This window comes from Sorex araneus, chromosome 2, assembly GCF_027595985.1.
Source record: "Sorex araneus isolate mSorAra2 chromosome 2, mSorAra2.pri, whole genome shotgun sequence".
Classification (NCBI taxonomy): domain Eukaryota; kingdom Metazoa; phylum Chordata; class Mammalia; order Eulipotyphla; family Soricidae; genus Sorex; species Sorex araneus.
Genome location: NC_073303.1, coordinates 6,673,788 through 6,685,547, shown reverse-complemented (window position 1 = coordinate 6,685,547; position 11,760 = coordinate 6,673,788). Strand labels below are relative to the sequence as shown.

At 41.0% G+C, this 11,760-nt stretch overlaps 1 protein-coding gene across 1 annotated transcript; it reads left to right on the top strand.

Annotated features, from left to right (window-relative positions):
• The first annotated feature begins 10,588 nt into the window (after window positions 1-10,588).
• On the top strand, window positions 10,589-11,549 carry LOC101539821 (putative olfactory receptor 1F12P). The gene has a single exon (XM_012935790.2). The coding sequence runs from the start codon at window positions 10,611-10,613 to the stop codon at window positions 11,547-11,549; it is 939 nt and encodes a 312-aa protein (XP_012791244.1). The 5' UTR covers window positions 10,589-10,610.
• The last annotated feature ends 211 nt before the right edge of the window (window positions 11,550-11,760 follow it).

The window sequence follows — 11,760 nt, the reverse complement described above, 5'->3', positions numbered from 1 at the left end:
AAGGCATTTGCCTTGCAGAAGTCCAATCTGATTTAATACCCAACATTACATATGGTCCCCAGAGACTGGCCAGGAGTGATTACTGAGCACAGATTAGGACTAAGTCCTGAACACCCTGGATGTGGCCCAAAAAAAAAGACAAACCAAAAACAGAAATTTGGGCCAGAGAATATAGCAGGTTATCGGTTGACACTTTAAATCACTGAGTTTTAGAGTGATTCGTTATTTAGAAATGCTGATATACACTTTTTCCATCTGGACACATAAAATAGAAGTGGAAACAGAACTATATATTGGTTGGTTTTTTTCCAAGAGATATACAGCATTCTGCACTATAGCATTTAAGAGCTCTTGGGAATTATTTCTACGATAACATATAAAAAATAAGATAAAATATAACCTAAGACTTGTGATTTAGGGCCAGAGAGAGGCCACGGTGGGTAAGACACTTGCTTTACATACGACCAACCCAGGTTCCATCCCTGGCACCACTGATGTCCCGAGACTGCCAGAGTGATCCCTGAGTGTAGGGCGAGAAGTAAGCCCTGTACACAGCAGGTGTGGTCCAAAAACAGAAATCAAAAATAAAAGATTTAGAACCCATTTCATTGTAAGGTTGTTAGGCTGAGCGCTGTATGATGGGGTATGTGATAATACCAGTGAATCCTAACCATGTACTTACTGTCTCACCTCATTTTCTACAAAACCGTTCTTTTTCTCTTGCTAAATAACATTGATAGATCAGGCACTTGCAATCCCAGCAATGGTGTTGCTGATGGAATACTTTAGGCAGAGAAGACAAATCTTCTATTTAAAAAATAAGTCAGGGGCTGGAGTGATAGCACAGCGGGTAGGGCGTTTGCCTTGCACGCGGCCGACCTGGGTTCGATTCTCAGCATCCCATATGGTCCCCTGAGCACTGCCAGGAGTAATTCCTGAGTGCAAAGCCAGGAGTAACCCCTGTGTATCGCCAGGTGTGACCCAAAAAAGCAAAAAAAAAAAAATAATAAAAAAATAAAAAATAAGTCAACATGCCATAAGTTTACTTGTTGTTACAATGCTGAATATTTATTATTTCAGGTTCTCTGGATGTTGTAGAGGTTGCAATGTTGTAGAATGTGCTACAATCCTCGTTGGAAGGCTATAAACAACTTTCATATTTTTAAGGTCCTTAATTATCCCCAGAGAATTGTCTGTCAGGAACATTATCCCTAGGGTTACTACAGGGAAACCCAAAGGAAGGATGAAGTAATTATTACTGCAGCTGAGTAAGCTTGTCAAAATTGGGTTCCCAGGGACTGCAAGAAGCCATAAATTTCATTATGGAGGGAGTCCTGGGGTCACTTCCATTCTTACTTCACCTAATATACCTTCCCCCAGTAATCCCACTCTCATCCGTGCACAATCTGGAAGGAAGGCAACATTTGCTCTTTAATTTTTCCCATTTTCCTTGAATGAAACTTGGAAGCTAAGGTCTCTTCCCAGAAGATTGTTGATATGCACATGTGGTAAGTACAAGTATGAAAAGCGAGAGGACTTAAGAAGAAACGAAAGAGCACTTTACTTAGATAAGTTAGATATATTCAAGTTCTACTCAAGGCCACCAGGTGTTGTCTAACACAGAGAAGATATTAACAATCGTTTGTGGAATCAACTCATTGATCAAACAGGAAGATTCCACGCTATTAAGCTTGGTGTCCTCAATGCAGTAGTGATGGTGAAAACTTAGACTAGGTTTCAAACCTAGAAATCATAATTCAGATTCTGTCTCTACCAAGATCTATTGCTCTATAATAACCATAATATAACCTACATTATAGAGTCATTATAAGGATAAATAGATATTTAAATATTTAATGCATCATGAAGTACTCAATATTGGTAAGTCTTGACTTTATATGTTTTCTATCCTGGTGAAAGTTTGTGATTTTCAAACAGTTCGAGAATTTACTCTGCCAATTAAATGCATCTTTTATTGCTCTATCATCTTTCCAAAGATGAAGACATTTTAAACTATGGAAAATTAAGAGAGAGATGATGTGTTATCAGTACTGCCATGAAGCTGGCAATGAAAACAATACATGTCTATAACTATATAACTATGTATCCAAAATATTTTCACATGCCTATAACTCCTTTTTTATGTCTACCACAGATTATTGAAACGTCTTTCTAATTTCTCCAGAGTATTTGTTTTGTAAAATATTTCCTTTGTACCATCACTGTCACCCCGTTGCTCATTGATTTGCTCAAGTGGGCACCAGTAATGTCTCCATTGTGAGAATTGTTATTACTGTTTGGGGCATATCAAATACGCCATGGGTAGCTTGCCAGGCTCTGCCGTGTGGCGAGATACTCTTGGTAGCTTGCTGGACTCTCCGAGAGGGGCAGAGGAATCGAACCTGGGTCGGCCACATGCAAGGTGAACTCCCCACCCGCTGCGCTATCGCTCCAGCCCTTCCTTTGTACAATCTTTGCAAAGTTTCGATATTCAAATCAGTTCTTTAATAGAACCCCAGGAAGAGTTTCAGGATAACCATTAAGAATTGACTTGGCTGGGGCTGGAGAGATAGCACAGCGGGTAGGGCGTTTGCCTTGCACGCGGCCGACCCGGGTTCAAATCCCAGCATCCCATATGGTCCCCTGAGCACGGCCAGGGGTAATTCCTGAGTGCAGAGCCAGGAGTAACCCCTGTGCATCGCCAGGTGTGACCCAAAAAGCAAAAACAAAAAAAAAAACAAACAAAAAAAAGAATTGACTTGGGTGGGGTCAGAGAGATGGTACAGGTAATGGGCGCTTGCCTTGAATGAGGTCAACTGAGGTACGATCCTTAGCATCCCATATGGTTCCCCAAGCACTGCCAGAAGTAATTCCTGAGTGTAGAGCCAGGAGTAATCCCTGAGTATTGCCAGGTATGGCCCTACATAAATTATGAACAACAACAAAAAATAATAAGCTTGGGGAAATATATATGTATATGTCTCTCTAGATATATGTTTATATAGATATATAGACATATATAAGCATATATATAGACTAAATAAGCATATAGATATATACACATGCAGTGGAAATAGTTAACAATATCTGAAATGCCAGTTGGTATCATCTTGGCCTGAGGTTTGAACAACAAAAAGAAACTTGCCTCTTCAAAACTGAGTTTAGAAGTTTGGTGTGACAGGAAGGTCAAAGATACATAGGTTGGATAGAAAAAAATATAAATATTTTGTGGCCCAAAAAACAAACAAAAACCTTAAGTGTTTCAGTATAGAGCCTGAAATAGTTTCTCCTAACCCCATGAACTGTCTCTAGAACTGTTGGGTGCCACTCTAACACACACACACACACACACACACACACACACACACAACCAGAAACAAAAGTTAAGGTAGTTGCAGGAGAGCAGTATGTGACTTACTACCTTTGCCTGCAAATCTCCTTCATGCTTCCCTCTCTGAAGAGATTCTTTCCTCTATTTTTTCAGGCCCCACAGTATAAAGGGGCAATGTTTCAAATTCTAGATGTTCATACCTACAATGTCTAAGAACTAACCTTACTTCACCCACCCATTCCCAAAGAACCCAGAGCGAAAGGACAGGGACATTATGGGGGAAAGATTATTGGAGCCATTTTCTCTTGGAAACTTCTTAAGCAGAAGTGAAGGGCCATCATACAAGAAATAATTATCAAGGCAGAGAAGCATTCTATAACATTTGTGCCAAGTGGAAAAAGGCTTTTACTGTGGACTCGAGGGAACTCAACGAGCATCAACGGGAGTCATGTTAGTCATTCCAGGGGCATCAGTGTCCTGAGACTGCATCAGCTGTGGACCCAGAGTGGGAATAAACAGCAGGAAGTGACTCTGCCTACTATTACAGTCCTTGAAGCCGGTGGAAAGTTACTCTAATTATTTCTGGGAATTCCCAGGAAGCTCTCAAGTGGGCTTTGTATTCTCTGGAGTATATAACTCCAAAGTAGTCGCCACTTTGCACATCTCTCTCTTCCATGCAATTTCCCTCTGAGGACTCAGTCACTGAAGGGAGCTGAGCTATGTCTCCAAGGGTGGAGCTCAGGCTATGCATTGCAGGAGTCCTGGTGGGTACCTGGCACGAAAGGGTCCCCCCAGGCAGTCAGCAGTGTCCTCTGAGCACTGCTGGCTGTGGCCCCAAAACAAAGCAAGAAGTAGTCTGACAAAACCACCACACATCCTTTAGTTCCTACCAGCAGGGTCTCCAGTTTTTTGACTAAGACAGATAGTAATATAGGCAGAGAAGCAATAATGGAACCAGAGATGGTGGGCTGGAGCGATGGTACAGCGGGTAGGGTTCCTGCCTTGCACGCAGACGACCGGGGTTCAGTCACAGGTTATAACAACCCATATGGTTCCCCGAGCACTGCCAGGAGTGATTCCTCAGTGCAGAGCTAGGAGGAAGCACTAAGCATACCAGGTGTGGCCCAAAAAATAATAATAATAAAAAACTCAGAGATAGTTATGTCTTACTTCCACTATACAACTGGTTTCACATATCCCCAAAGGAAATAATTTTTTTCATAGTCAAACAGAAATAACTGTTTATCAAAGTAGGTTCCGCTACCCAAGGATGAATATATGTTTTTTATTCACCATGATTTACAAAATTGTCGATAGTTTCAGCATTCACCATTCTAAGTCCAAACCTACTACCAATGTCAGCGGCCATCTACCAATGACCCAGAGTTCCTTCTCTCTCCTCATCCCACCTCCTCGGAAATTTATTATTTCTTAAATTTGCTTATTATAGTTTGGGTCACATGCTTACACTAGTGCTGACTCTGCAGTTGCATGATGCAGTTCTGATGCACAGACACCTCATCCCCGCATCACCGCAGCAACCAAGACTCTTAACCAACACCGTCCGTTTAGCACCAGCCAGCTCTGCCTTCTCAGTCCTTCCCTGAACTCCCCTCCTTCCTTCCATGCATTCTCAGTTCCATAATCCAGGGCAAGACTTTGCCAACATTTCATACCTTCATTTCTGTCTTTGCTACTCTGTATACCACAGATGTGGGACGACATCCAGTACTTGTCCTCCCTCTGACTTAATATGAGACCCTCACTCCAGTTCCACAGGTTATAACAAACTGCGTGATTAGGATGAATAAAATTGTCCCCATAAGCTACCCCAAATATTTTATGAGCGAAGAGAATCATGAAAACAAGCCAATATTGAAAGATACAAAACATTAATGTAATTTATATGTGCTTATTTATAGCATACTTACATGTATTTATTTGGGTTCTATATATTTTATTATACATATAAACTCAAATTCCTGGAACAAAAATCACTATAAAATATACAATAAATGTGGGGCCCAGATTTGTGGTTCAAATGCAACAGCTTTGTATGCATGAGACCTTGAGTATGACCCTGGGAAAATTCAATCCTAACTTTGCTGATGGGGCCCTCAAAACTGCAGCCGAATGTGCAACCCCCAACACATGTAATATGAATACAGACACCTTAAGGACATGTATTTCTAATACTAAAAGCCTTCCAAGTGCCTCAAATTATACTCATGCGCTCATTCATTCTACAAATATGTCAATTACCCGTGATATATTAGGTACAATTCCGCATGCACAGTGGTTAAGAAAAACATATTTTCCCTTACATTTGCATAGCCCTTACATTTTATTGAAGAAAGAAAATTAATTTTTAGAAAATAAAAAATTCCAGAGCTTCTTCATATCAAAAATTCTTCATATCTGTAACTGATATGAAAACCAAAAGCAAGGGCAATACAACACAAATGGGAGAAGGGAAAATATGTGATCAAAGAATCTCGAGATGAGAAAAGTCAGAGAGACCAAGTTTCAGTGTGTGTCAGGGAATTCTAAGGGTGGGAAACTAGCAAGAGCTAAGATGAGCTCTGCTTCATCTTAGAGGAAAACGTGATGAGAAAAGCTGAAGACATGACAGGGAATTTGAGATTTGAGTAGAAAACCACTAAAAACTGCTGGGAAAGTTTTAAGAAAGAAAGCAAACCAACTCTCAGACCCCGCATTTCCCAGGACACTTGCTATTTTTTTAAGATTCCTCCTGTCTTCTGAAATTATCTCATCTGTGTATGTAAATACTTGTCTTGGAATTATTTTCCTACACAAACTTATTCCAAGTTTCTTAGACAGAACTTGATCTTCTGTTTCTTTGTATTTTCTACACTATAATAAATACAGGTCTGAACCAGTCGGCATTCCCACCAGCAGTGAAGAAGAGTCCCTTTCTCCCCGCATCCACGCCAACACCGGTTGCTTTTGTTTTTTGGGATGTGGGCCAGTCTCTGTGGTGTGAGATGATATCTCATGGTTGTTTTGATCTGCATTTCCCTGATGATTAGTGATGTGGAACATTTTCTCATGTGCCTCTGAGCCATTCGGATTTCTTCTTTAGGAAAGCTTCTGTTCATTTCATCACCCCATTTTTTGATCGGGTTGGCAGTTTTCTTCTTGTGGAGTTCAACCAGTGCATTGTATATCCTTGTTATCAACCCTTTATCAGATGGGTACTGCAAAAATATCCTTTCCCATTCTGTAGATTGTCTTTGTACTTTGGTCACTGTTTCTCTTGAGGTGCAAAAGCTTCTTAGTTTGAGATAGTCCCATTCATTTATCTCTGTTTTCACTTGCTTGGCCAGTGGCGTGTCAGCTTTGAAGATACCTTTGGTTTCAATGTCCTGGAGGGTTTTGCCGACCTTGTCTTCAATGTACCTTAGGGATTCTGGTCTGATGTTGAGGTCCTTAATCCATTTTGATCTGACTTTTGTACATGGTGATAGGTGGAGGTCTAAGCCCATTTTTTTGCATGTAGCTGTCCAGTTTTGCCAGCACAATTTGTTAAACATGCTTTCCTTGCTCCACTTCGCCTTTTTTGCTCCCTTATCAAAGATTAGATGGTCATATATTTGGGGGGATGTGTCAGAGTATTCAACCCTGTTCCATTGGTCTGCCGCTCTGCCTTTGTTCCAGTACCAAGCTGTTTTAATGACTACCGCTTTGTAGTAGAGTTGGAAGTTGGGGAGGTTGATTCCTCCCATTTTCTTTTTCCCAAGAATTGCTTTAGCTATTCGTGGGGGCTTATTGTTCCATATGAATTTCAGGAGCACTTGAAGAATGACAAGGGTATCCCTATAGGGATCGCATTGAATTTGTACAATGCTTTGGGGAGAATTGCCATCTTGACAATATTAATTCTTCCAATCCATGATCAGGGGATATTTTTCCATTTCCTCATGTCTTCTTTTATTTCCTGAAGTAGCGTTTTGTAGTTTTCATTATACAAGTCCTTTACCTCCTTAGTTAAGCTGATTCCGAGGTATTTGATTTTTTGAGGCACAATTGTGAACGGGATAGTTTTTATCATGTCGCTTTCTTCTCTCTCACTATTTGCATATAAGAAAGCCATGGACTTTTGGGTATTGATTTTATAGCCTGCAACTTTACTGTACGAGTCTATTGTTTCTAGGAGTTTCTTGGTAGACGTTTTAGGGTTTTCTAAGTATAATATCATATCATCAGCGAATAGTGAGAGCTTGATTTCTTCCTTTCCTACCTGAATGCCCTTAATATCTTTTTCTTGCCTAATCGCTATTGCAAGTACTTCCAGTACTATATTGAACAGAAGAGGAGAGAGTGGGCATCCTTGTCTTGTCCCTGTTCTCAGAGGGAAGGGTCTTAGTTTTTCCCCATTGAGGATGATGCTTGCCGTAGGCTTGTGGTAGATGGCTTTGACTATATTGAGGAAGGTCCCTTCTATACCCATTTTGGCGAGAGTTTTCATCATAAAGGGGTGCTGGATCTTGTCAAATGCTTTCTCTGCATCTATTGATATGATTATATGATTTTTATCTTTTCTTTTGTTGATATGATGGATTATGTTGATTGATTTCCGGATGTTAAACCATCCTTGCATCCCCGGGATGAATCCCACTTGGTCGTGGTGTATGATCTTTTTGATGAGTTGTTGAATTCTGTTTGCTAATATTTTGTTGAGAATCTTCGCATCTGTGTTCATCAGGGATATTGGCCTGTAGTTTTCTTTTTTTGTGGTGTTCTTGTTTGTTTTTGGTATTAGGGAGATGTGAGCCTCATAGAAACTGTTTGGGAGGGTTTCTGTTTCTTCAATTTCCCGGAAAAGCTTGAGAAGAACTGGCAATAGGTCCTCTTTAAATGTTTGGAAGAATTCGCTAGTGAATCCGTCTGGGCCTGGGCTTTTGTTTTTGGGAAGACTTTTGATTACCGTTTCAATTTCCTTGATGTTAATAGGACTATTCAGGAACTCCAGGTCTTCTTGGTTCAGCCTTGGGAGATTATAGGAAGAAAACAATATGGATGATTCTCAAAAAATTAGAAATTGAGCTTCCATTTGACCCAGCAATACCACTCCTGGGAATATATCCCGGAGAGGCAAAACGGTATAGTAGAGATGGCATATGTATTTCTATGTTCATTGCAGCACTGTTTACGATAGCCAGAATCTGGAAAAAACCAGAGTGCCCCAAAACAGATGACTGGTTAAAGAAACTCTGGTACATCTACACAATGGAATACTATGTAGCTGTCAGAAAACATGAAGTCATGAAATTTGCATAGAAATGGATCAACATGGAAAGTATAATGTTGAGTGAAATGAGTCAGAAAGAAAGAGACAGACATAGAAAGATTGCACTCATATGTGGAATATAATGGAACTGAGAAGTACAAGTTGGCAACGATGCAACTTCTGGCAGATATCTCTCTGGACTTAGTTACTAAAATACTAAATTACAGAAACCCAAAACTGAGAGGCCGATAAGTGTGGTCACTCGACCTCATACCTCTTCATCCTCAGCAATGGAAAACAAATTATCTAATGCTTCCTTTTCAGCAGGTCTGACTTTAGGGGAGAGACTCTCCAAACAATAATAGTGAGTTTTGTTGAAATATTGTATGCAATCAAAGTGAAAGTAAAGTGCAATTTATTAGTTACACAGGCGGGGGGGGGCTTAGGGTGGGGGGCTAGGGGCGTGGGGGGGTTAGGGGTGTGAGGGGGTGGGGTGGAGCTATACTGGGATTCTTGGTGGTGGAATATGAGCACTGGTGAAGGGATGGGTGTTCGAGCATTGTATAACTGAGATTTAAACCTGAAAATTTTGTAACTTTCCACATGGTGACTCAATAAAAAATTTTAAAAAATAAAATAAAATAAAATAAAAAGAAATACAGGACCCAAGTAATGACACTTATAAAGATGAATACTGTGTTCATATTTATGGTTAAAATAATTACCAAAACCATTAAAAGGAAACTTTTAAGTCTACCCCTCCCATTCTGGCATGTTTTTTTCTCTGTAGTCTCCATTTTGGTCTTCTCTATGTGATTATATAACTCCACATATTATATAATCTTTTAATGTATTTGAAAATACTTCCTATGTTACTCAAGTTTATGCCACATAAACTATTTTTGGTTTTTGTTTTGTTTTGTTTTTTTGGCGGGGGATCAAACTCAAGACTCACTCAAGAATTTCTCCTGGCTCTGAACTCAGGGAACACTGCTGGCAGGGCTCAAGGGGACTGTATCACATGCTGGGGATCAAATCTGGGCTGGCCAAAAGCCAAGCAAGTGCCCTACCCACTGTACTATCGTTCCAGACCCCAAATAAGCACTTTTTGTTTGTTTGTTTGTTTGTCTGTTTGTTTTTTATTTTGGGCCATCCACCTGATGAAGCTCAGGGGTTACTCCTGACTCTGCACTCAGGGATTTCTCCAGGGGGTGCTCAGTGGACAGTATGTGCTGCCAGGAATCAAATCCAGGTTGCCATGTGCAAAGCGTCCTATCTGCAATACTATCTCTCCAGCCCCTGAAAACTTTTATTGGAGGCTTTACTTTATGCATCTAAACAGCATGCTAATATATTTTTCTTTTGATTATTAAAAAGTCAAAATAGTTTATCTTGTTGTAAATCTTAAATGATTATACATGTCTTACTGGTTTCTAAGGAGGACAGTTCACATAGTCTAACATTTAGGAAAGCATTTTATATCTTTATATAAAATTATATCTCAACACTTGTCATGTTGTATCATTCACGTGTGTGTCTCCACACACGGATCCAGCAGCCACCCACAATGAGGACCATGCCAGAGTTGGTATCAGCAGCACAAAAAGGAAGAATCTCTACCTCCTGAGAGGAGACAGAGGCCTGGAAATCTTGGGTAAGGTAAGAATAAATGAAAAGGCAACTGAGAAAATGGAAAGACAGGGACTGGAGCGATAGTACAGCAGGTAGGGCATTTGCCTTGCATGTGGCCGACCCAGGTTCGATTCCCAGCATTCCATATGGTCCCCCGAGCTCCACCAGGAGTAATTCCTGAGTGCAAAACAGGAATAACCCCTGAGCATCACCAGGTGTCACACCCCAAAAAATAGAAAGACAAGCCCAGGGCTTGGGAGTAGTATCAGAGAAGGGGAGTTTAAAAAGAAAAATATAATAAATTTTGGGGATTAGGCTTGGTATAAAAGTGTCATGGGAAAATTTTCCCACAGAAATATTTTATCTTTTGGGTCTTCATGCAGATACATCTGAACAATGGAAAAGGAAAACCAAACCACGGTCTCTGAATTTTTCCTGCTGGGCTTCCCAACCTGGCCAGGACAGCAGGGCCTCCTTTTGGCTCTTTTCCTGTGTGTCTACTTAACAGGACTGTTTGGGAACTTACTCATTTTGTTGGCCATTGGCTTAGAGCCACGCCTTCACACGCCTATGTATTTCTTCCTTGCCAACCTGTCCTTGGTCGACCTCTGTCTTCCTTCAGCTACAGTTCCCAAGTTGCTGCAAAACATCCAAACACAGACACAGTCCATCTCCTACTCTGGCTGTCTGGCTCAGATGTATTTCTGCATGATGTTTGCCAACATGGACAACTTCCTTCTCACAGTGATGGCCTATGACCGTTATGTAGCCATATGCCACCCTTTGCATTACTCCACCATCATGACCCGGAAGCTCTGTGCTTCTCTGGTGGCTGTGCCCTGGGTCGTGGCCACTCTGAACCCCCTCTTGCACACCCTTTTGATCGCCCGTCTGCACTTCTGCTCTGACAATGTCATCCACCACTTCTTCTGTGACATCAACTCTCTCCTGCCTCTATCCTGTTCTGACACCAGTCTGAATCAGATCATGGTCCTGGCTGTCGTGGGGCTGATCTTTGTGGTACCATCCGGCTGTATTCTAGCATCCTATATCCTCATCATCTCTGCTGTCCTGAAAATCCCAACCACCCAAGGAAAACTCAAGGCTTTCTCCACCTGCAGCTCTCACCTTGCCTTGGTCATTCTTTTTTATGGAGCAATCACAGGGATCTACATGAGTCCCTCAACAAACCACTCAAGTGAAAAAGACTCCGCTGCTTCTGTGATTTTCATGGTTGTAGCCCCTGTATTGAATCCATTCATTTACAGTCTCAGGAATAATGAGCTGAAGGCAGCTTTAAGGAGGGTTCTAGGCCAGCGCAAAACCTCCCAGTGATTCTGAATGGAAGGAGTTTAACAGTGGCGCAAATCCTAAAGAGATCTTCATTTTCATTCTTGTAACAAACACAGTAATTACTAAGTACCTAATGAAATGAGTCAGCTATGGAAGTTTGATACAAGTTCTAGGAATAACATAACTACAGACTATTGAATCTCCTGAGATTTTAATGATGTGGGCATGTGTGTGTGTCCCTGAAAATAATAAG